Source organism: Cebus imitator, unplaced genomic scaffold (assembly GCF_001604975.1).
Source record: "Cebus imitator isolate Cc_AM_T3 unplaced genomic scaffold, Cebus_imitator-1.0 Scaffold72, whole genome shotgun sequence".
Taxonomy (NCBI): Eukaryota; Metazoa; Chordata; class Mammalia; order Primates; family Cebidae; genus Cebus; species Cebus imitator.
Window position 1 is genome coordinate 1,325,390 of NW_016107387.1, and position 26,326 is coordinate 1,351,715.

At 43.2% G+C, this 26,326-nt stretch overlaps 1 protein-coding gene across 6 annotated transcripts in view; it reads right to left on the bottom strand.

The window, feature by feature from the left end:
• ARHGAP44 (Rho GTPase activating protein 44) overlaps positions 1 to 26,326 on the bottom strand; it is a 219,697-nt gene that overhangs the window by 38,303 nt on the left and 155,068 nt on the right. For all 6 annotated transcript variants that reach the window (XR_005200822.1, XR_005200821.1, XR_001826152.2 and 3 more), the window contains 9 exons: positions 18,057 to 18,125; positions 15,838 to 15,919; positions 15,323 to 15,450; positions 11,069 to 11,180; positions 10,585 to 10,666; positions 7,472 to 7,552; positions 3,721 to 3,834; positions 2,959 to 3,050; positions 1,089 to 1,269 (listed from right to left, as the gene is read on the bottom strand). Coding sequence is in view for 2 of the 6 variants with exons in the window: in XM_017531386.2 (XP_017386875.1) it covers positions 1,089 to 1,269; positions 2,959 to 3,050; positions 3,721 to 3,834; positions 7,472 to 7,552; positions 10,585 to 10,666; positions 11,069 to 11,180; positions 15,323 to 15,450; positions 15,838 to 15,919; positions 18,057 to 18,125 (941 nt within the window). In the remaining 4 variants the exon portion in view is untranslated. The remainder of the gene's footprint in view (positions 1 to 1,088; positions 1,270 to 2,958; positions 3,051 to 3,720; positions 3,835 to 7,471; positions 7,553 to 10,584; positions 10,667 to 11,068; positions 11,181 to 15,322; positions 15,451 to 15,837; positions 15,920 to 18,056; positions 18,126 to 26,326) is intronic.

Sequence of the window (26,326 nt, forward strand, 5' to 3'; positions counted from 1 at the left end):
CCAGCTAATTTTTTGTAGTTTTTAGTAGAGACGGGGTTTCACCATGTTGACCAGGATGGTCTCGATCTCTTGACCTCGTGATCCACCCGCCTCGGCCTCCCAAAGTGCCGGGATTACAGGCTTGAGCCACCGCGCCCGGCCTATGTAGTTCAATATTATATAAACTAATTTAACATGAGTGTACACAGGGTTGCTCCTATGCAAATTAAGTTGAATGTACTTACAAGCCTCTTAATAGCGGCACTAAAGTAGTTACAGATGTTAATAATAAAAGATAGGAAAACATCTTAAAAATCTAGAAAGATTTTACACTCAGGCTGTTTCAAGTTTTAGGCTGAAGCTGGGAATATTCAACTGTACATTGAAGGTATTGTTTGTGCCAGAATGCAAATGAGCTTATTTATAATCAAAGTAAAGCCACTACAAATTTGGGAACTGATCTACATATATACATTTTGATTCCAAATAAAGTATGTATGTATTTCTTTTTCAATTCCCCTCAGTGACTACCTTTTTTCTTTTCTTTTTTTTTAATGACAGAGTTTCGCTCCTGTTGTCCAGGCTGGAGTGCAATGGCGCAATCTGGGCTCACTGCAACCTCCACCTCCCGGACCCGAGCAACCTCCTGCTTCAGACTCCCAAGTAGCTGGGATTACAGGCATGTGCCACCATGCCTGGCTAATTTTTGTATTTTTAGTACAGACAGGGTTTCTCCATGTTGGTCAGGCTGGTCTCGAACTCTCCAACTCTGGACCTCAGGTGACTCGCCCGACTCAGCCTCCCAAAGGGCTGGGATTACAGGCATGAGCCACTTCGCCCAGCCCAGTGACTACCTTTTCTTCCTTTTGAAGAGAACTAATTAATACTGATCATAACTGTGTCAGCTAAGAAGGCTACACTGACCTCTGATCTAAAGGGAGGCAAGTCAAAGAAACTCATCCCAGAGACAGCTCAATTGCTACAAGTCACCTAAACTGCTGAGAGGAGTCGGTGCAGCCTTCCCGTAATTCTGCTTTTGTCACGTCTCACCCACCCACTCCACCACCTCCTCCAATCCCCAGTGCTGAGAAAGAGACACCAGTTCATACCCATCCTTTTTGTAAAACTCCAGCATCATATTATCCGTGGCGACACTGAGGGGCCGGCGGGCCTGCTCAGGCTGGCGCCGGTCAGCGGGGTCCATGTCTGGGGAGGGCATTGAGCTGTAGTTGGCATTATGGTTCACATGTACTGGACTCCCATAATTGCCAGTAATGTTGAATTCTATCTCTGCGGGGAAGAAAGAATTGGTGCACGTGAACACTTGGTCTCCCACATCCTTCCTGGGCAGGGGAGTGATGATTACAGCCACCCAATCCCTCGTATGTCATCCCAGAAAATTTCATCCCGTGGTTCCACATATTAATTCACCTTATTAATATAATGCATCACATTAGCAGACCAAAAAGGGGAACACATGTGATCACCTAGATAGGCATTTAATAAAGCAATGTCAATTGGTGACCAAAAAAAAAAAAAAAAAACTTAGTAAAAACAGAAACAGACACTTTCTGCAATATACGAAATCATCTTTCTAAAACCTCATGCTTAAGACTAAAAGCACACAGCTGTCCTAATCAAATATGAAAAAAGGTAATGCCCACTATCACTACCATTACTTAATTCCATTTGAGAAATGCTAGCCAATGGAATTAGTCAAGAAAATAAAATAAGAGGCAATATTCGTATTTATAGATGACGTTACTGCCTTTGTGGAAAACCACAGAGAATCAATTCAAGATATTAGAAATAGTAAGAGATTTCATCAAAGTTGTTTTTTGGCTGTCAAAGAGATACACAGAAGTACTCATCCCATCCTTTCCTAGTCAATGAGAATAAATTAGCTCTGCACAATTCTGTCTGCCTGCAGTGGTAATGAATTAGCTCAGCCACAGAACCTATAGGATTACTGCCTTGACTTCTATCTCCTTTATTTCTTTATCTTGATTCCTAACTCTGTGTTATCAACACAACTCTCAGGGATTCAGCAGTTCAGACCTTAAAACACATGAAGCAAAAGAAAGACAAACTTCTTCAATGTTAGAACAGCATTAATTGATTACCTCTAATGGGCAGAGCATAGAATTACTAACATATTATCCTCACATGTCTTAACAGCTGTTGTGGCACAGCCAAAAGCATTCCCTTAATGTCTACCAAACATAAGGTACAGTACCAATTATTATTTTTTTAAGCAGATGCCAAATTTAATGTAACAACTGCTGTCTCTTCAAAGCTGTCACCATTGAGAGTCATCTACTTATGGAATGAGGCTTCTGTGGCTCAGAACATCTCTGAAGCTTCCTCTTAGGAAGCTGCCTTAAGAGCCTAATTTTGAAGCTGGCATTAAAAAAAAAAAAAAAAAGAATCTCATTGCCTTTGAGATTGAGCTCCACCTTCACAAGCTGAGGGACAACTCAAAGGCACAACCTAGTGTAGCAAAAGGGGATAAGGCACCCAGATGATCTGTTAGTCCTGAATAAAAGTCCCCATCCATATCAGGACTCAGTCTCCCTCTGCATCTGTAAAGTGAAGGATTTGGAGCAGGGAGTCTCTGTTTCCTTCCTGCACCAGCATTCCAAGATTTGTAGATTTGAAGAAAACATAGTATGGATATTAGACCAGTAAAATCCATGGACATGGTTAGTACAGACAGTGGACACTTTCAGGCCAGAGCGTCCCTTGAAATAGAGATTACAGAATAGGAAGCTGAAGCTACCCTGGTATGTGGATGCCTTTGTGTGTGTATGTGTGCATGTGCATGTGCGTGTGCGTGTGCGTGTACGTGTTTATAGGTGAATCAAAAAAAAAAGAAAAAAAAAGCCCGTGGGCAGTGGTACTTGGCTTCAAAGGCTCAGGACTCGCAGTGATATTCCCGTTCCCTGCCTCCTGCCCATCCACCTAGGTGCTGTCACGTACCCCCAGGGAAGAACCAGTCTGCATGCTGGATGATAGGTTCAATGATCCCAACAATTTGCAACGACACGGTGGTCATCATCTCTGTAATGTTCCTGTAAGCAGAGAGCAGAGGCAGACAGGGTGAAGTTACCAGCTAAAGCAGGGTTTGAGGCCCATGGTCGTCTGGCCGCAGAGCCCAGGAAGGGGCCCTGGACTGGAACCCTGCAGGCAGAGGTTTGAGAGCAGGCTTTCTCTTGGGAGGGACACTTCACCTTTCTGAGCTTCTCTTTTTCCATCTGCACAATGGGGATAACCCCAAGGCCCATGAACAATACCTACAAAGCCACTTGTAATGTGAGATGCGATTCTCCTCCGTCCCATCCCTGTGATTCTTACCCTCTTTCCAATTCTGCTGTTTCTGGAGACAGCCCTCTATCCCTATGAATCTTGATGCTGGGACGTGTCCTCTGATGACAGAGACTAAGAGCTTGCCTGGCCGGCGCCACCATGTCCTATGCCCTTTTCCCCCATCCCAATGCTGACTTAAGTAGCTCAGAGAAGACCCTTATTTCAGACCCGTAGCTCTGGGGTCATCAACAGAAAGAAAAATGTGCAGAATGTATGCCTCCTCCTCAGCCTAAAAAAGGACCAGGCCAAAAGAGACATAGGGTTTGGAAAATACAAGAGGCAAGTGCTTAGCTGGGGCCCCAGCTGGCCTGCCCCCCCGCCCAGGCCCTGCAGTCCCACCTGCTCACCCACATGGCTCCTTCGCTCTGTACTCACCCTTCTGCTTGTGGCCATAGGAGGTTGGGTCCTAAAACAATCGCCATGTTACTGGGAGTCATCTTGTTTACATCTTGATATTCTGACAGCTTGGATAAAAATTTAATCAAGTATCTAAAAGGAAATTAGAAGGGCCAGGTTTAAGCAGGGCTCAATAACAGCCGTGTTCCCCCGGGGACTAGAGAGAAATTTCTCTCATGTCACATATCTCACTGACAAGGAGACCCATGCATCCTACAATGTAATGAAGATGCATCATGTGTCAGGAAATGGAAATTCTGCATCCTCTTTCCAAAAACAGAGAGGCTCAGATCTCACTGGGTCAGGTGTGAACTAATACTGGCCAGGAAGTCTCCATCTTTGCCTCTGACTCAGTATATAATGACTTGAAGCACCTCGCTTTTGTTGTTGTTGTTGTTTTGAGAAGGAGTCTCCCTCTGCTGCCAGGCCAGAGTGCTGTGGCGCAATCTTGGCCTACTGCAAGCTTCGACTCCCTGGTTCAAGTGATTCTCCTGCCTCAGCCTCCCAAGTAGCTGGGACTACAGATGCGTACCACCACGCCCGGCTCATTTTTATATTTTTAGTGCAGACAGGGTTTCATCATGTTGGCTAGGATGGTCCTGATCTCCTGACCTTGTGATCCACCTACCTCAGCCTCCCAAAGTGCTGGGATTACAGGTGTGAGCCACCATGCCCAGCCACAAAACACTTTATTCAACTGTAAGCACACAGTTGAATAGCACACTATTTTTGGACCACAAGTGATCACAGGTAACTGGAATTGCAAAAGGTAAAACCACAGATAAGGGGGCTACTTTATCCTGTTTTGAAGTTTATAATTTTCCCCGTGTGCAGAAGTGATAAAAGGTATGTCTAAGTACTATTGGCAGGAACATCTACATGCTAGGATGGTGTTTCCTGGAGTTACCCTCAGTTGGGTGCTCTGGAAAGATACAATAAAGAAAACGTCTAACATAGACTTAGTATATGACCCAGCAATTCCACTTCTAGGGATAATACCCCAAGAAAGCTGCCCACACACAAACTTGTACATGAATGTTCATGGAATCATAATTACTAATAATAGCCAAAAGGTAGAAAATACCCAAATACCCATAAAGGGATGAGCAGATAAATTACATGTGGTATATCTATACAGTGAAATATTATTCAGCCACAAAAAGGAATGAAGTATTGACACATCCTGCAACATGGATAAATCTGAAAACATTATGCTAAGTGAAAGAAGCCAGACACAAGAGGCCACATATTATATTATTCCATTTCTATGAAATGCCTAGAATAGGCAAATCTGTGGTGCCAGAAAGTACATTAGTGGTTGCTTAGGGGCATGGTTGGGGAAAATAAGGAGTGACAACTAACGGGAAGAAGATTTCTTTTTTGAGGTAAGGGAAATGATCTAAAATTAGACACTAGTAATAGTTGCAAAACCATATGGACACACTAAAAACTATTAAACTGTACATGTTAAAAAAGTTCAAAGGTTTGTAAATTATAGCTTAATGAAGTTATTTTATAGAAAGAGCCCACAAAGTAGCTATATAAAAATAAAACAAATACAATGAAGAAGCTATGTGCAAATTTTAAAAAACAGCTCTGGCAAACCACACTAAAAATCTGCCAGGCCCTGACAAGAGGACCTGGAACACTCCAGGGCACATGTTTTCTCCTGGCCTCTTAGTTACAACAGGCTGTGGTCCTCACCCCATTTTGCTTGGATCCTAGTGGAGTGACTCATTTGGGATTTTCTGCTCACCTTCATCAGCCCAGTAGAAAGTCCAGAAGACTCACGTCCTAGCATGTAGTCACTTAGCTGTCACTGTGACAATTCCACCCACAGCCTCTCCTGGTCATGCCTTACCCTCCAAGAGGCCACACAGGTCTGGATCAGTATGTGGGGGCTAAGCTGAGAGCTTAGGCCAACCCATGGGCTGGGCAGCGGCCTAGGGCGATGGTCAGCAACACGCCATGAGTTGAACCTATCTTAGTCCCACTCCTGGGATTTTATTTGTAATCTACATACAATTTACTACTTTAGCCATTTTTAGGTATACAGTTCAGTGGCATTAAGTACATTCACAGTGTTAGGAAACTATCACCACCATCCGTTTCCAGAATGTTTTCATCTTCCCTAGCTAAACTTTGTCCACATTAAACAATAATCTTGGCCAGGCATGGTGGCTCACCCAGCACTTTGGGAGGCCAAGGCGGGTGGATTACCTGAGGCCAGGAGTTTGAGACCAGCCTGGCCAATGTGGTGAAACCCCATTTCTGCTAAAAAAAAAAAATACAAAAATTATCTGGGTATGGTGGTACACAACTGCAGTCCCAGCTACTCAGGAGGCTGAGGCAGGAGAATCACTCAAACCCGGGAGGCGGAGGTTGCAGTGAGCCGAGATCACACCACTGGACTCCAGCCTGGGAGACAGAGTGAGTCTGTCTCAAGAAAAATGAAACAAAAACAATAATCTCCCACCCCTAAGCCCCTGGCAACCATCCCTAGCCCCTGGCAACCACTCCTAGCGCCTGGCAACCACCACCCCATTTTTTTTCTGTATGAGTTCAACCACTCCCAGTATGTCATATAAGTGGAATCATATATTGCATTTGTCCTTTGTGTTTTGCTTCTTTCATATAGCATAATGTCCTCAAGGTTCATCCATGGGATGACAAGAATGAGAATGGCATTCATTAAATGAACATACCACATTCCGTTTATCCATTTATCTGTAGATGGAAATCTGATTTTCCATCTTTTACCTACTGTGAATACTGCTGCTATGAATACGAGTGTGCAGAGAGTCAGTCCCTGCTTTTGATTCTTGTGGGTACATGCCCAGAAGTGGAACTGCTAGATCCTACAGTAATTCTGTGTTTATTTGTTTGAGGAACTGCCCTCCCATCATTCTGGGGATTTTCAGCACAAAAACAGAAATAATCAGGCAGATGGCAGGAGGTGCTGATGCTGAAAATCTGCATCCTAAGAAGCTGGGAGGAAAGGTGGCAGGGCCGGGACAGGCGCTGGCAAGACAACGCAGTAAAGAAGCAGGGTGTGAAACAGCGGGAGCCGGGCGTGGAGAAGGATCTGCAGCACGCAGAGTTTTAAACAGAAGTGCAGACGGTAGCAAGAAAAGCGAGAGGCAGACGTGGAACACGGGAATGGTGGCACGCTAGAAATACTCTCCCTCGCCTCTCCTTCCTGTGGACTTGCTCAAGGACACTTCTGCTTCCCCCACCTCCCACATAGGTCAGCTTCTCCCGGGTATCCACGAACACCTGTCTTTTTTTTTTTTTTTTTTCCTTTTTCTTTTCTTTCTTTCTTTTTTTTTTTTAAAGACAGGGTTTCACCATGTTGGTCTGGCTGGTCTTTAACTCCCGACCTCAGGTGATCCGCCTGCCTTGGCCTCCAAAGTGCTTGGGTTACAGGCGTGAGCCACCACACCCAGCCCACGAACACCTGTCTTTACCATAAATCCCCACTATCTTAAGATCGCTTGCATTAATCTTCGCTCCTTTAACGGAATGAGCCAATGGTTCACTTCTTTGAGTCCATTTCCTTAACTGCAAAATGGCAACAATTATCCCCGCCTTGCCTCACAGGGTGGTTTGGGGTTTAAAAGAGAAGTGTTAATAATACCTTGGACATCATAAGATGCTGTGCATGGTGATCACCATGACTTTTAGCCGGGGAGCTGGAAGCCCAAGCCATGCGTCTACAGTATCCACTTACCGGATGTTGTTGTGATTGGCCTTGGGCAACTTTTCACAAGCATTCCATAGAGCCTGAAGTTTCTTGTCTTGCTCCTGGATACTGGGAAATTGATAGGAAAAGTCATTGGTTGAGCACGAATCAATAAAATCTCATTGGAAATCATATTAGCCAATCACTGTAATATTTGATACCAAAGAACCAACCATCGTAACTGACCGTATCAGCAAGCTAGTATTAAAACAATTTGGTTATTATTATTTACCCCTCTGTGTTCGCCTTCTGTCTTGTCCTGTGCTATATAACAATGCTTCCTCTGCACACATCAGAGGCCCCAAGTGAATATGTGACAGAGGCCAGAGACCCGCTCTGGTGTGGCAGGGTTATGGGGCTGCAGGAAGAACCAGGATACCAGTCAGGGAGCTCGGCTTCTGGGCTATTGTGAGCCTGTATTCTGCAGGACTCCAGCATGGAAATAGATCGTGTAAGTGGCTTGCAATGATGAGTCCTTTTCGAGTTTCAGGCTGTCCTGCACTGTCCTTGTTCAGCTCTTGCTTCCCTACCCCCTTCTGCGACTCCCCGATATACCATCCTACGGCAGACCTGTCTGTGTCCTGCTGAGTTGGCCTGAAGTGCAATGTCATGTTAAGGTTGGTGTCGACCTCTGGTGAAACTCAGCTTCATCAGAGGCTCACAGTTATCAACCCAATAGCCTTAGGAGCTTTGAATCACAGAACCCAGACCAAGTCAATCGAAATCTCCGAAAAAAAAGGTTCAGGCATTAGTATCTTTAAAAAGCTTCCCAGGCCATGCTGATGCATGCAGAGGGTTAGAAACCACTGTTCTAGGAAAAATTACTCGGTTTAGATGAGGTGACCATAAGTCCTACAAACATGTTATCCAGCAGAAATAGGCTCTTGTTTTTCCCTGGTTCAAAGACACTGACCTCTTTGAGTCACCTGGATCATTCCTATTTCTTAATGGAGACCCACATTTGCAAATGAGATGGGAACCGGAGTATCTCTGGATCGGTCCTGAAGCACTGAGCTATCCTACCTTTATCTAACTTCGTATCACCAAGATCACTTATCTATCCAATGAATAAGAGTGACAGTTTCCATCAAAGGATATGTTCTCACTTGGCTTCATCCCTAGGACCACATTCTTGTCCTAGAGAGGCAAAAAGTGCTGTGGTTAAGTATAAAGGCCCTGACACTGTAATCCTTGGATTCACATTCCCACTCTACCATTTATTAGCCAGTAGGTAACCTGCAGTTAAATACCTGATCAACACCTCAAATTCCTCTTACGTAAAATGGGAGAAACAGCACACCCACTTCATAGGGTTCTTGTCAAAATTACATGAGTTAAAAACATATAATGAGCTTAAAACGATGTCAAGTCTCTAAGAAGCATTCAATAAGTGGCAACGCTTGTGATTATTAATATCATGAAACCCAGCACCCCCTTTTCACAATGAGATCAAAGAGGGTCCTATATTCAGCCAGCCTTTTACAATGCATAATCTCCATTCCACTTTGGAATCAAAATAGCATCACGCAACTTGGAGTTCGGCTTTTTCTGAATCTACACATTTGAGCCTGGTGTCCTTTCCAGGTCAGGTAGGTCTCTTCCAGGCCCAGTTCTTCAAAAAGTAGAAGATGCAGCATCAGACACAGTGGAATCACTGTTGCTTCTGACAGGTGACGTTGCTCATTACAACAAAATCCCATGACTAGAAATCTCTAGAAATCATTTCCTTTCACAGGCCCCTAGCTAAGGTGGCTATTCGTCCTACTCCTGCTCTCAGAAAACATTCTTCTCCCTCCTTCATCTCCTTCCTGGACTATCTCTACCCTCATCTCCACCATCCTTATGCTGGTACCAATTCTCCCACACTGGTGTTGTCTGGTTCCTCACTATGCAGGTCCATTAGCTCGGTAAAAGTATATTTCTCCAAACAATACTACTTACTTAAGACAGCTCTTACCAAGGCTCAAAAGAACACACAATGCCATCCTAATGCATGCATCACTGAGGAAATAAGCCAGGACTCAAAATAAATAAATATATAAACAAAAATCACACGTAGAACCCAGAGCACATGTTAGAGCTAGTGGCTTTGCCTGCTGTGTGCAGCCATATTCTTCACAACACACTGCTACAGCCCTAGGCCTGGCTTTGGGCTGTGGCCTCTCCCTTGCGTACACCTGCAGGAGGGGAGACAGAGGCCACTGCCCACATGTCATGACATGTGACCTCCCTTTAAGTTGGTCATTACTTATTGTTAAAATATATTCAGCTATTACAGGTGAGGGTCAAGACCCTGTGCCCACGCCCTTGTCAGAAGGAATCACTGCTATCAGCCTATGTGAGCCCTTCCAGAACTTTCTTTTATGCACTTACACACAAATACAGGTCCTCTTAAAATTCTATTGTTTTAAGTGTGCTGAGTGATTATTTTCCTTTTTATAACAATAGAATGTTACAGGAGTCCTTGCTAACTTGCTTTCATATCTGTTCATGCTAGCGTGAATAACTCTACCTATTTTTTTCACACAGTTTCACTCTTGTTGCTCAGGCTGGAGTGCCAAAGGCATGATCTCGGCTCACTGCAACCTCCGCCTCACAAGTTCAAGAGACTTGCCTGCCTCAGTCTGCCGAGTAGCTGGGATTACTGGCGTGCACCACCATGCCCGACCAATTTTTGTATTTTTAGTAGAGATGGGGTTTCACCACGTTGGCCAGGTTGGTCTCAAGCTCTGGACTTCAGGTGATCCACCTGCCTTGGCCTCCCAAAGTGCAGGGATTACAGGCATGAGCCACTGTGCCTGGCTCTACCTATTTTTTAATTGCTCCAGAGTGTGCCATGGTACAGACATCCACAGTTATGTAGTCGCTTCCAACCCCCTTCTCCAATGAACCTTTGGAAACTTCTAGGCTTCTGCTATCTCAGATAATGCCACCATCAATATCCTGGGACCTGCCTCCTTGGGCAAACATATAAGCACTCCTTCATGACAGAGATCAAGAAATGTGGTTGCAAGATCACAGGTCACATGCTTCTATAATTTTAGCACATAATTCCAAATAAACTGTAACTCACAGGACATTCCAAAACAAGGGGTACTCACTTGGAAGCCTGGATCCACTCGTCATAGAGTTCAAAGGTCATAAGAGGTTCTGGCAACTCTCGGAGGTAAGATTTCAAAGCTCCTAGGTATGAATAAATATTAGCCGTGAGCCGTTATGATGTGGCAGAGATAAGACCCACCAGCCAGCACTGCCCATGTGGGTTCCATTGGGGATGGGCCTACTGACCACCATGTCAACAGCAAATGGTGGCTTCCTACGGAAATGGGTGTGAGGCTCTGACAGGGGACCTGGCCCCTCTTACTTCCCACCATTACCTCATCTTCCCGTGGCACACTGGGAGGCCTTCCTTCAAGGGGCCAGAGCAACCAGCCCTGGAACTGGACGCTGACTGGACACATCTGAAGTGCATCGGACAACCACTGGCTGGAGTGTCCTGGACTTGTAGCCACACAGCCTCCCACCCACCCCTTCCCCGTGAGCCTCCGTGGCACACAGGAGCGCCGAGAGGCTGTGGGTCCCCACCTGCAATCGCATGGGGGTCTGCTGAGTACTCCTGCACATCCACCACGCAGCAGTCCAGAGCAGCTTTCAGCTTCTTCAGCTTCGAGGCAGAGGGGGCTACGCGGAAGAGTCCCTACCAACAGGACAGAGGGTCAGGGTGCAGCAACTCCAAGGTGCAACAGCGAGGCGCACAGACCGCACATCTGCCCCCTTCTCTTCTCCGAAACCTCTTAGATGCATTTTCCCAACACCATTTCCAAATCCCTCATGTACTCTGCAGCTTGCCGTCTGTTATAGCAGCCTTCCTGATACACTCGTCAAACATGTTTATGCTTTCTCAGTGTCTCCCTCGTTGCACATAAGCAACTTCAGAGCAGGAACTAGCTTTACCCACTGTTGTGTCTCCACAGCCTCCTTGGGCAAACATACAGGGGTAGCTCATCACACTGGCTCAGTAACTATTTACTGGGTAAATGAAGCTTGGGCACTTAGACATCTTATTCTTGTATGTGTCAGACAGATACATCTTGGAGCAGAATTTGGCTAAGACCTGGTCAGTCTGGTAAGTTGAATGTGAGAAGATCTATAGGGTGTGTGCGTGCGTGCGTGCGTGCGTGCGTGCGTGTATGTGTGTGTGTGTGTGTTGGGAGGCATCAGGGCTATACGTTTTGTTTTTGTTTAGTGGCATGATCTTGGCTCACTGCAGCCTCCACCTCCCGGGTTCAAGTAATTCTTGTGTCTCAGCCTCCCAAGTAGCTGTGGAGGCGCCTGCCACCTCACCCAGCTCATTTTTTGTATTTTTAGTAGACATGTGGTTTCACCAGGTTGGCCAGGCTAGTCTTGAACTCCTGACCTCTCAGCCTCCTGAAGTGCTGGGATTACAGGCATGAGCCACAGTGCCCAGCCTATAATTTTAGAATCAAATAGTCTATGCCTTCAGGGGAAGGGCAGGCTGAGTGGGGTGGTTTTTGAAATAGTTTCCTTCCATTCTTCTGCATTCCATTCTCAAGAGTTATTTTCAAATCACTGCCACTTCTTCCAAGTGAACCACTCCACCTCAGAGAGTGAAAGAGAGTTATGAAAAGAAGAAGAGGAGGAGATGGCTGTGTGGAGAAGGTGAATGCAGGTCAGGGTTGGAAAGAAACCTCCATGTCACAGGTAAGTTACACATGGGTTAAAGGCCTATCGGTTTCCGTTTCACCTGAGCTCCTTGCCTTCTGTGATGCAACCCACAGGCTGATAAACAAGCAGACAGAATAGACCTTGCTCCTTTAATCTTTTATGGCCATATAGACTTCCAATTTCCTTTAGAAAAAGTGTTCCTACATTGGAATATTGAGCTTCTGCCTTGCGAGGATCACTAACTCCCTTCTCAACATAGGGTACAGCAGATAAACAGATGTGCAAAGCTCTTTAGGCATGTATGTGAGGAAGCTACATGAATGTGTTTGGACGAGTCTATCAGTAAGGCTGCCATGACAAAGACAGCAAGCCGCAGAATACAGGGAAGGAGTCACCCAGGTCTTCATAAAACCATGCCCTTGCCAGGCAAGAGAGGCCAATAGGATTTGGTGACAGACAAGGCCAAAGAGAAGGAAATAAGAGTTGTCAAAGACAAGCCTTTAGATGTTTGATTGCATAACTGAGACGCATAAAAACGATGAGGAGGAGGGGACTGTCATATTAGCTAAGGAGTCCAGTTTTAGGGGTGTTAGAGGAAAGTTCTCATGGAAATGTTGAAGGACAGCACTGAGCACGAGTGAAGCCCTTCCACTGGAGGAATCCTGAACAGAGAACCCTCAGAGGTCAGAGGGGACCATGGTGCTGAACAGAGAACCCTGATGCCCCTGTGGTCAGAGGCCAGAAGGGACCAGGGGGGCCAAGGGAGCTAGAAGTGTCGAGGATGGTTACATGAGTAACACCAGGCAGTGCTGTGGCCAAGGAGGCTGGCAGTTAAGTCATCGGATTTGGCAATCCGGGGGTCCCTGGGGACCACGGAGGGCAGTTTTAGCCCAGTGGCAGGGGTGAAGCAACACTGCAGGCAGATCTGTAGGTGGTGAAAAAGATGCAGGAGCTGCAAATGTTGAGAGCTATTTTAGGAACTCGGGTAGCTTAAAAAACAAAACCAAAGAGACTGGGAAGAAATATGAGGCTGCGGCTGGGTTGAAAAGACAGATTTTTTTTTTTTTTTTTTTTAAGGCTAGGGGAAATTTGAGCCTATTTGTTATTAAAGGTAAATAGCTGACACAAAACAGGGAAAAATGCAAGTGAGTGAGTGAGGTCTGGTGAGAGATGGAATAGCCCAGAAAAAACAGAGCCGGGAGCTGGGAGATGTCTAAGGGGCTGCTCTTCAAGAACCAGTTTATGTTGATTCGATATTTGATGGTACTAAGAAGTTACTGTTACTTTTTGGGTATAATGATACTGTTTTTTTTTTTTTTTGAGACGGAGTCAAAAAAAAGTATTCATATTCATTTGTAATACTTCAGTATGTATCTCTGTAAGATAGGGGATGTTTTAAAATATAATTATTGTCTAGCACGGTGGCTCACACCCTGTAATCCCAGCAGTTTGGGAGGCTGAGGCAGGAGGATCACTTGAGCTCAGGAGTTCAAGACCAGTCTGGGCAACATAGTGAGACCCTCTCAAAAAAAAAAAAAATAGTTAAAATCTATAATAGGCTGGGCTTGGTGGCTCACACCCATAATCCCAGCAAGTTGGAAGGCCAAGGAGTGCAGATCACCTGAGGTCAGGAATTCGAGACCAGCCAGGCCAACATAGTGAAATCCTGTCTCTACTAAAAATACAAAAATTAGCCAGGCATGGTGGTGCATGCCTGTAATCCCAGCTACTCAGGAGGCTGAGGCAGGAGAATGGCTTGAACCCTGGAAGCAGAGGCTGCAGTGAGCTGAGATCACACCACTGCACTCCAGTCTGGGGGACAGAGCAAGACCCTGTCTCCAAAACTAAAATAATAAAATAAAATAATTTGATAACAAACATGCAAATGCCTGGCACATAAAATGTATTAAAAAGACACATTTCTTCCCATTCCTTTTGGAATATCCAGCATCTAGAACAGGTTGGCACACAGGAAGCATGCCACATACACCTGCATGTTCACTGGCTTCCTTCTCTTCCATAGCCCTTACTTTGGCCCATAAAACTTAGTGCTGCCTTAGAGACTTACACACTGTTTTGGATGAATGAGGCTTAATTGAAACACTAGACTCATCTCCTGCACTGAGTTTATAAGTCCCCCATCTCACTATTTCATACTTTGCTCATAAAACATGTACTGCATGCCCTAAATAAATACTGATTGGCTAATCAGATCAAAGGAAGATGGAGTACAGATGTTAAAACAGTCTATGGAAGAAACCAAAGATGAGCTGTATCTCCCAGGAAATGATTTTTGCAGCAATAAGACAACACTTTTCAAGAACTTCTCGGGCCAGGTGCGGTGGCTCATGCCTGTACTCTCAGCACTTTGGGAGGCTGGGGTGGGCAGATCACTTGAGGTCCGGAGTTCAAGACCAGTCTGGCCAACATGGTGAAATCTCGTCTCTACTAAAAATACAAAAAGTAGCCAGGCATGGTGGCAGACACCTGTAATCCCAGTTACTGTGAGGCTGAGGCTGGAGAATCGCTTGAACCTGGGAGGTGGAGGTTGCAGTGAGCCAAGATCGGGCACTGCATTCCAGCCTGGGTGACAAAGTGACACTGTCTCAAGAAGAAAAAAACAATTTCTCGTAGACTTTTTTACATGTGCATCTTAAAAAGTGTTTTCTAATATATCTATCAATCATGTTTTCAGGATCTCTATAAAAGAGCTGTGATAGAAAAGTTAAAGAGCCTTAACTTTTAAAGTTACCTAAAATTAGGTAATTTATTAAGCAAGAGGAAGAGGGAGAAGAGGAGGAGAAGGAAGATGCACAGAAGGAGGGGGAAAAGGTAGTAGTAATAGCAGCAGCAGAATGCCCAAATCATCCAAACACGTCCGACCTGAGGAAAGAATGGCTAGAATATGGCCATCCATTCCTCAATGGCCAGATCAGTCTCTCACAATGCTCCTCTCTTCTTGCCAAATGAAGGCTCATGGTAAAAGGCAGGGTTGATTTGTGTTCTGCAGAAGACGGGGCTGCACCACTGTTTCAGTCTGTTTGGATGCATGGGGGCTGGGTTGGAGATGGTACGGGAGGGACGGTCCTGTCGGCTCTGTCTCGTGGAAGGCGAGACCTGCCCGGGGCTGCGAGTGACCGTGCTCAGCCCTACCTCCTCCTGCATCCCACACTCAAGCAGCATGGTCACACACGCCTCGATGGGGAAGGCGATCTCCCGGCCGCTGATGGTGAGGTGCTCCTCCAGGGGCTTCCCGAATGAAGGTTTCTCCACCCAGGCCTCTGAGGGGAGGAGTGAGAAAGAGTCAGCTATTTGCCAGGGGCACTCATGCTGGAATCTCGCTTTCCTTTGTCGTCCAGATTCTCTTAAGATTACCAAAGAGAGGGAGGCCCAATTGAGTCTCCACTCTGTGGTTTTAGGGATGACAGGACTGGAGAGGGGGGGATGGCCAGCCAACTCCATCCAGGGCCACTAGGGTTAATGTTATACAGGCACCCCTATGCACCCCCAAATCAAGGCACCAGTGTGGAAGTAAGTCCTAGAGGCTCATCTACAGGTGATCCTGTTGGACAGAGTGGAAGGACAAATGACATACAAGGAATTCATCTCATCCGGAAAGGCAAGCAGGCTCCCCAGCCCTCCCTTCTCCAGGGAAGGCCTGCACTTACCCTGTTGTGCTTTGATCTGAGGCAACACAGCCTGCAATAGTGTCAGGGACTTCCTGTGGTATTCAGCTTGCACTTCTATTAGCTGAGAAGACACAAGGCAAGCATCGCCCTTAGCAAAGGGCAAGGACACAGGCTGCCATGGCATGCAAAGCACTTTGCAGGAAGGCGATTCCACATGGGGAAGGAAGTAGTCACCTGTACCCTCCTCTGATCTACCTAAAGTAATGAGCATGCTTCATCTTTAGCCTCCATAACAACAAAGTCACTACAAGTGGAAATTTGGGAAGTAGGAGCACCATAAAGGAACAGCGGGAGCTCCCCAGAGCTGGAACCTGGCTTAGAGAACTTGACTTCATCACCACCCTGCCTCCTCTGGCACCCCCTCCTCGATGCAAAAGGCAACAAAGAAAGGGGCAACCGTAGCTAATAGAAATGGAAAACACATTTAGAAATTCATTTGCTGAGCCAGGTGTGATGGCTCATGCCTCTAATCCCAGCTACTCAGGAGGCTGAGGCTGGAGGATCACTTGAACCCAGGAGTTCAAGACCAGCTTGGGCAACATAGCAAGACCCCATCTTTTAAAATAAGAAAAAAATTGTTTAAACAACTATAAAAAATAATTTGTTTATGAGATATATACAGGTTAAATGTCATTAACTTGTGTATATCTTTTGTTTCTGCAAAGCTAGTTTAACATATAACTGAACAGAAAATTTGTGGCTTGATCTGCAATCCTTTTCAAACACCCTGGAAGTGAGATTGCTTTGGTGAGAGTGATGCAGTCCAAAGAACAAATTCCTTCCAAGTATTCTATTTTGACCATCTCATTAATTAAAAGTGGCCAAGATGGTAATAAGAGCGCATGAAACGCATGAATGATAGTTACGTCATTTGTTTACTGTATCCTCCTCTCCCTTCCCCAAAACTGGGCATGTATAAGGGGAAGAGAGGAAATTAATCTGTTTGAAGGCTTATTGTGGAGTTTGGATACTAATGTCCCTAAGTAAAATTAAAGTAAAACTAATACGACTTTATTTAAAAATCAGAATATTGAAATAAATGGTACTCAAATGACAATCAGGCTCTCTAGTAAAACTTGGAATGTCGACGAGGTCATTAGTAAAACTCTAATGTCTTAGAGTTTCTAAAATTAAATACTGCCTTCACGAATACATCCAACAGAATACACTTGAAAAGATTCTACTACTTTAAAATAAACTTTCCAAGCTGGAAGTAATGTATATCAACTCCTTTTCCAGTAGGAGGGGCTTCTCTGCACTCTGAACCACTAATGAAATGTTGGAAAATTGCTCACAGTCCACAGGTGTTCCACCATACTTATCAAAGCATTTTAAACTTTTCAGACTTTCTTCCTTGTTTTTCTTCTCTTTACCCTCCCTCCTTATCATTCCTTTCCATCCCCGATTATAAATCAAGAGTTTTTAGGTCTTAGCATTTTATTCCTTTAAAGGCGGGTAAGCATAACTAATATTTTTTATTTGAACTTTGTAATCTCTTGCAGTTTTTTGACTGGCTTTGCATTTATCCTGGTAAACGGCCTGCGTCTTAATTATCTGCATCAGTTTGTCCAAGTTTAGATGATTCAGATCCTGTTTCTTACTGTCTAAATACTTTGCTTGATGAGAGGTAGGCCAACAGGCCACATCGATCATCATTTACCTACCAGTCATAAAAATCTAGATTAAAAAAACATATGTGCTTGGGGGAAGGAATTGCGTTCCTGTTTTTCTCAAGCCCCTTGCTAGCACAGACCACAGTTTCTTAATGTCAGCCCTACTGACATTTTGGACTCGGTAATTCATTGGTGTGGGAGCTGTCTTGTGCACTGTAGGATATTTAGAAGCATCTCTGACCTCTACCCTCTAAATGCCAGTAGCACCTCTCCCCACAACTATGACAATCAAAAATGTCTCCAGATATTGCCAACTACCCATCAGGGAAGGGAGCAAATTACTCCTGGCTGAGAACCACTGGACTGAGTTGCAATAATCCCAAGGGATGGGAATGAGTTTTATTCTAAGGTTTTCGAAGAAATCCATATCAGGAGCAATGGCAGGATTTATTCACTAGTAAAACGGTCAAAGCTCCCACCTTTTTCTAAGGAGTCCCTTCAACCAAGGGACTCCTTAGTTCCATGCCCACATTCCCTTCTCCTGTGAACAGCTTTTAAAGCAATCTCGCCTTTCTGGGCACTTACCGTTTGGAAGTAGTTTGCATAGTCAATTTCTTTGGCCACAAAACTGTACATGTCAGCTGAAAGCTGGTCCTGTGCAAGGTAAAATACACAAGCAAGGTAAAACATAAACCAATGGCAAGTGGCTAGTGCACAAGTCAGCATATCATAGGAGAAAGAGCCTTAAACACTGCTTAATCTCATTTTTAATAGTACTTGATATGTTGCAAACTTCCCAAAAGCATTTCCATATTTGTCAACCACAGCTCTGAAGAAGTTGTAAGTTTGAAAAGAACACCTGTGTCAGCCATTTCCCCAGAGATTCTGACATTTGGACCACAGCTAGAGTTAAAGGCAGAGCTGGTGTAGAGGAGTGACGTGCGAATTAATTCCATCCATCTCTACAGCTTGTGCCACCATTCTGACGCAAGCTCCTAGTACACATTCTGCTAGTGCTCTTTTGATGCTGCCATTTCTTCTCTCTGATCATTCCACTGCTCTGCTTCCTTTCATTCTCAATACTGACTCAATACTGATTGGTTAATCACAAGCATATGGGAAAGAGATGGAAATATACCAGTTTGGAGGAAGCTTGGATAAGAGGTGCACAGGGAAAGGACTGGTGACTCAAAACTTGACAAAGTCTGGACTCATGCAGTATTGCACACAAATCTAATGGTGTTATTAATCCTTCACTATTCAGCTGGCCATGAGATTGGGTGATCCAATGCTGCACTGAAATCTGGAATGCTTTGTCCTCCAAGGTTTTCAGTTCTATGGAATCACCCATAGTATGGCATAATAGAAGTACATTTTGAGCAGAATGTCGACTCTGTCATTAACCATATTTTTGAGCATGTCATTTGTCTGAACTTGCTTGCTCAAGTCATGAGATCTCTAAGATTCCTCTCTGTGTAGCTGCTCTAGGCTGGAGATCCTTAGAAGAGGCAGTTAGTTGAGGAGAGAAAAGCCTACGTATTGAGGTAGGGGCAAACACGGCAACAGCACAAGAAAGCTGACCTAGATGCTGAATTAATGAAAACAGATAACTATACACTTCAGGAAGAGCCTGTTTCATGAAACCTCAAGCAATCTGCACCAACCCCATAACCCTCAGTCTCTCTAGCTGCTAATTAAGCTATTCTCAGTAAGAACACTGGGATGTACACGAGCAATCTGTTTCCTTTTTAGTATCTGTGACAGGCAAGCAATTGCTGAGAATGTCATTTAAGAGTTCTTGTACACAAGGCAACAGAACCAAGTCACAGAGTTAAAACAGGAAATGTGTTCTCTAGAGAGCTTGAAGTACAAATTAGACAATGCTATGCTTGGTCCAGTTTCACAGAAGAAAGAAAGAATAAAATAAATTAACATTCGTTGGGTCTAGATGCCAGGCACAATGTTACAAAAAATTCTCCTCTAACTCTCTTCGGTTAAGTATTGAATTTCCAATTTCAAAGCCATAGATAGCAAGAGATCAAGGATCTTATCTGTCAGTCACTCGCTATCTCAAAGCACTTAGCATAGTAGGGGCTCCACAACTATTTGCTGAATGAACAGATGAAAAAAAAAATCAAGGCTAATGGACGGTAAATTTCCCAAAGAATAACAAAATGGGATCAAAGATCACCTTGGCTCCACTTCACCAGAGGTCCCTTAAATGAATGCTTTTGTAGGCTGCCAAGTTGGGAATCAACCTTATCTGTCTTCCCTGAAGCAGCTTTGCTCAGGAGACGTCCAACACCAGCCAGACGGCTGGAGGATGATATTGCAAGTCAGAGAAAAACAAAAGCGTTAAGTGATACAAATGGCTGAGCAGACAGAGGAAAGGAAAGGAGGCCCTGAAGGACTAAACGTTGCTTCAACTACACCTTCAACATCTCTGCATCTGTGCTTCTCTAACAGATGATGCTACAAAAATCTGTATGCGCCCTCAGAAAGAAGAAAAGATTTTTAAAGATGTGGTTGGATTACTGTGCTATTAAGCTAACAATATGGGTTCCAAAAAAAAACCACACACACAAAGGACACAAACTCATCATTTTTTATGGCTGCATAGTATTCCATGGTGTAGGGACATGGATGAACCTGGAAACCATCATTCTCAGCAAACTGACACAAGAACAGAAAATCAAACACCGCATGTTCTCACTCATAGGTGGGTGTTGAACAATGAGAACACATGGACACAGGGAGGGGAGTATCACACACTGGAGTCTGTCGGTGGAGGAATAGGGGAGGGACAGTGGGGGGCGGGGAGTTGGGGAGGGATAACATGGGGAGAAATGCCAGATATAGTAGATGGGGAGGAAGGCAGCGAACCACACTGCCATGTATGAGCCTATGAAACAATCTTACATGTTCTTCACATGTACCCCAAAACTTAAAGTGCAATTAAAAAAAAAAATACACACATACACTCTTCAAAGTAAGAAGGAAACTATAAATCAAATTCTCATTTATCTAAATCATTAGCAAATTTTCTTTATAAAGGTAAAAAGCCCTTTCAACATTAATCACCAGAGTTTAATGCATTTTGAAAAATCATGTTTTCTCATTTTGCAACTAATCCACATTCAGAAAAATAAAAAAAGTAACCAAATTAACCTGTAATCCCACTAGGCAACTATTTTTTTTAATATATAGCTAACCAAATGTCCCAGAATTGTTCATGAATAGAGCAGATTGTGTCTATGGTATGAAAATGTTGTATTTATCAGATGAAACTTCATTGTATTTGGATTTTCTTCATGCTGGAATGTCTGAAATAGTTCCTAAGTTTTAATCATGTGACTGTGTAATGTGTTTTGAAAGCTAGTAATTCAAAGCTCCAGTAATTCTTCCACATTAACTTTTGAAATACTTTTTCATTCTTTGAAAAATTTCTTACAATTATATCTACTTACTACAGTACTAATCAAACAAATTCTGGGAAATTTAAAATGTTTTTAATAGTAACTCTTCTCATCTAGAAACAACTCTCAATTTTATATATGTTCTTGTCATTATATTGTCAAATAGTGTCTTCTTGTCAAATTGTGTAAGTAATATTTTACAGTTCATGAGTTTGTGGTAGAACAGTTCATGATTTTACAGTAGAATTTTTTTTTTCTGTCACCCAGGCTGGAGTACAATGGTACAATCTCAGCTCACTACATTCTCCACCTCCTGGGTTCAAGTGATTCTCCTGCCTCAGCCTCCTGAGTAGCTGGGACCACGGGCATGTGCCACCATGCCTGGCTAACTTTTATACTTTTAGTAGAGATGGGGTTTCACCATGTTGGTCAGGCCTAGTCTTAAACTCCTGACCTCAGGGATCTGCCCATCTTAGCCTCCCAAAGTGCTGGAATTATAGGCGTGAGCCACCATGCCCGAACAATGGTAGTATTTTAAATATTCTGTTGTTTAAAAAAACCTCTAAGATATTTATAAACACTGGTTTTTAAAATAATTTTTCTTGATGAAAAGCACACCTTGATTTTTACTGTTGATTTCCAGCTTCTGGTCCAGCACGTAGGGGGCTTTGAAGTCAGTCCTAACAGGTAAAAAGCTGAACAAACTAAAACTCAACAACTCTTAAATTTGTCAGAGAAGTGAGTTCACAGAGTAAACTGCTGCCCTGAAAACTGGAGACACAGGCAGGCAAACACAAAAATCACAACTCACTGGAGCAGCAAACTATCAGCAGAAACCTCTGCGGAAATCAGTACTGGGGTGGGAAAACCAGTACTGTAATTGACAAATTGCTAGAGGCCCAGTGTGGATAAATCTGGAAAGTTAAATCCTCCAGGGGAACCCAGTCATGAGAGGGCCCACTTTTACCTCCAGGAGCTCTAAGAGCATGTTCTCACAGATAATTTCAAAGAAAAATTCTCTCCTGCTTTCAGCTGCAGGAGGAAAAAGTAGCCATTTTGAAATTTGCTGTAGTACTCCATTCTTAACAAGGTCTGCCCTAAAGAGAAAGTATTTTAACAAAGCCTAAACTATTGGGCTTTTGAAATTGCCTAACCTACCTGGAGGAAGGGAAATACTGAACTCCAACTTCCTCTAGCCACTCTGTCCCACCTAAGAAAGGAATAACAATAAAAACAACAACAAAATAAGAGGCACTAGTGAAATTCACAGCTCTAAGGCACAGGCTCACCAAAAGAAAGGGGCCTATCATAGCACTATGAATGCTTCCCCGAACCACAACTTACCACATCACCAAAGAACTGTTTACCACTGTTTCTTTTATAATACATCATACCCACCTTTCAACAAAAAAATTACAAACACAGTAAAAGGCAAAAAAGAAATTAAAGAAACTGAACAAGGATCAGAACCATAATTGAAATAGCCAAAATCCAAAACACTGACAACACTAAATGCGGGCACAGATGTGGAGCAACGGGACCTCTCATTTACTACTGATGGGAATGCAAAGAGTATAGTCACTTTGGAAGACAGTATGACAGTTTCTTACAAAGCTAAACATACTCTCACCATATGATCCAGCAATTATGCTCTTTGGCATTTGCCCAAATGAATGGAAAACGTATGTCCCACAAAAGCTTGCATGTGGATGTTTACAGCATCTTTGTTCATAATTGCCCAAACTTGGCAACCACAAAAATGTCCTTCCGTAGGCGAATAGATAAACTGTGGTACATCCAGACAATGAAATATTATTCAGTGCTAAAAAGAAATGAGCTGTTAAGCCATGAAAAGACTTGAAGGAAACTTAAATGCATATTACTACATGAAAGAAGCCAGTCTGAAAAGGCTACATACTGTAGGATTCCAGCTATAAGACTTTTGGGAAAAGGCAAAACCATGGAAACAAAAAGATCAGTGGTTGTCAAGGGTTAGCAGGGAGGAATGAATAGGAGGAGCAGAGGACTTGCAATGAAATTATTCTCCAGGATGCTATAATGGTAGATACATTTGCATACATTTGTCAAAGCCCCTAGAATATATAACACTAGAAGTGAATCCCTAAGTAGACTATGAACTATGGAAGACAACGATGTGCCAATACAGGTTTATCAGTTGTAACAACTCTACCACTATGTGTGTGATGTTGACAATGGGGGAGGTTGTGTATGTTTGCAGGGGGATGGGATAATACGGGAGACCTCTTTATATTCCACTTAATTTCGCTGCAAAATTAGAAGTGCCCCCCAAAAAATCAAAGTTTACTAATTTAAGAACGTTTGTTTAAAAATCATTTCAAAGGTAAAAAAAAAAAAGAAAAAAAATACAAAATCTCTGTTTTTCAGAATCACAGATTTGAGATAGAGATCTTTCATGCAGGTCAATTTTATTGTTCTATGCTCTTCTGATTTGTTTTGTTTGTTTTTCAGGATCTCCTATTATCTGTACATTGGTTTTCCATTATCTTCAACATCTGCCATCTTTTCTTTCATTCTTTTTGGCTCTCACCTTAATATTCTAGAAGAAATTCTCAAATTTTTCTCTACATCATTGGCTCACCTTTCTGCAGTGTCAATTCTGTTATTAAAATGGATTCCATACCTGCATTATTTTTCTACTTAAAAAACATTTCTTAGTCTCATTCAGTTCCCTTTCCACTTTATTTGACACTTTTATCTCACCTTTATTTATTGCTGCCTAAAATCCATATTCCCTTGATTTTCATTTTTTTTGAGACAGAGTCTCACTCTGTCACGCTGGCTGGAGTGCAATGTTGCAATCTCAGCTCACTGAAACCTCTGTCTCCCAGGTTCAAGTGATTCTCCTTCCTTGGTCTCTCAAGTAGCTGGGATTATAGGCATGAGCCACCACACCCAGCTAATTTGTATTCTTAGTAGAGATGGGGATTCACCATGTTGGCCAGGCTGGTCTCGAACTCCTGACCTCAAGTGATCCACTCACCTCAGCCTGCCAAAGTGCTAGGATTACAGGCATGAGCCACCACACCCGGCCTATATGCCTTTTAATTGTATTTGAGGCACTAAGATATGCTGTCTGAAATTTACTGCTATCAAAAGTAAATATTTTCTGAAAGTGTTCTATTTTTGAGTATTTTATTATTATCTTCTAACATAGAAAAACAATCTATTCAGGGTTATTTTTTGACCTTAAAATGGTAAGCATCTCTTTCCTGCCCCTCATGCCCATTTATTATTATCTTCTAACATAGAAAAACAATCTATTCAGGGTTATTTTTTGACCTTAAAATGGTAAGCATCTCTTTCCTGCCCCTCATGCCCATTTATTATTATCTTCTAACATAGAAAAACAATCTATTCAGGGTTATTTTTTGACCTTAAAATGGTAAGCATCTCTTTCCTGCCCCTCATGCCCATTTATTATTATCTTCTAACATAGAAAAACAATCTATTCAGGGTTATTTTTTGACCTTAAAATGGTAAGCATCTCTTTCCTGCCCCTCATGCCCACTCTGATAGAATCTTCTCAGAACCTAAATTCTGTCTGATATAAAGTTAGTGACTCAGAACCTGTGGGGCTGCTGCCATAGAGGACACCTGAAGTCAACTTTAAAAATCATAATATATTTTGTTCTGCCAGCCAAGGTTGACTTAAAAAAGTAATAAAAATCATTTGAATTTGTTGAAGGTAACAGACCAGGGGACATCTTTGTATATGATGTCTTCTGTTCTCCATGTTAGGTAAATGATCTGGCTGTAACCAGACTCCTCATGGTACAACTGCCTGACATGCCAAGGAAGGTCCCAGCCATGTTTCAGAAAAATCTACACCAGTGGAAGCTCTGTCACCAGCTGGCTTCCCACTGATTGTGGCCACGCTTGCTCGTGGCTCTGCTGGGCTGGATGTTTTTGGCAGAAGGGATTCCAAGTAATGTAAGTGCTTCTCAACAATTCCACAGCCTTCCAAATTAGAAAATAGTCATGGGTTCTTCTAGGATCTAATTTGCTTCCCATGACATGGCACTAATTTTGTAATAAGGAGCTGTAGGTTCAGGTCAATGTTGTCTTTTAGTCTAACAATATATGTGCTCTTCAGATTATGAGGGGGACAAAATGAGCTAGACATCTGTCTTGCTGGTGTTGTCTTTCCCAGGTTCAAGTATGATTTTCAAAAAGCAAAGATTATAAATTGAAGAAGAATAAAATGGAAAGGAAGAGAGACAAGTTAAAAGAGAGAGAGGACAAGGTTAAATGAAAAAAACAGAGACGTGAGTGAAGCGAGGATAAGAATTTATGTGATGAGATATGGGGAGATAAAAGCAGGAAAAATGATGGGAAGTGTCACCTTACAGTGAAAATCCTAAGACTGTGGCCAGTCTCCCATACAAAGCAAAACAAAGCTGATACTGTTATCATCAAGTGCATTAGGTTTCTAGTCACTGTCTTCTCTACTGTTACATCGTTGTTCACAGGTCCTTCTTCACTTTCTCTCCTCTTAATGAAAAAGTACCAACTACTTACACTTCCTTGGATGTACTGATTCCAGGGTCTTTTATAGAGTCTTGGGAAGAAAAGAGAAAGCAGGTACCCCTTGTGAAGAGTTGGGCTTGTCTCGTCTTGAATTAGGAAGGGAAGGCAGGGGTTGGATGGGCTCCTGAAAGAACACAGGCAGGCAGTGCTGTACCTGCAAGCTTGCCTGAGGTCTCAGTGGGTTTTGTCTTATGGAACCCACCTTGACTTGGTTTTTCTGGTAGGCTAAATCTCTCTGGGTCCCAAGGATCTGTGGAGCTCTGCTTGGTCCTCAGAAAAGAGGAATCAGATTGCTACTTTGTCAACTTTCAGCCTACAAACTTGCACTTGGCTGCTTTGCCACAATATAGGAGATCCTAAACACTTGCCTGCTGAAGAAATACTAAACCATGAAGAGATCAGGGAAAATAACCCATTCAAGAAAACCCAGCAAGGGGAGGGAGGAAGACCAAGGCAGATGTTTAAAACAGTTGGCAACCAACAAAGTAAACATAAAAGAATAATCAGAAGAGAACTTTAACAAAACCAGCACTGAATGCTCTCAAGGAGATCAGCTGAGCACACAAATGAGACTCCCTAGAGCACAATGTAGGTTTCATGAACTGGATGTGATCATTTCAAAGTTCATATAATAAAACAGATGTAAAAGACTAGCCAAGATAACTACAAAAACAGAGTAAGGGTTACCTTACCAAAGAGTATATTTGATATGAAATTATTAGAATAAAAATTGTATACTACTGTCTCAGGAGTAGGCAAACATTAATGGAACACAGAATCCAGAAATAAATTTGAGTAATTAGATAGTGAAATTTCACTTCAGGGGAGGTGGCTTATTTAACAAATGGTGCGGGCATAACTGACTATGCA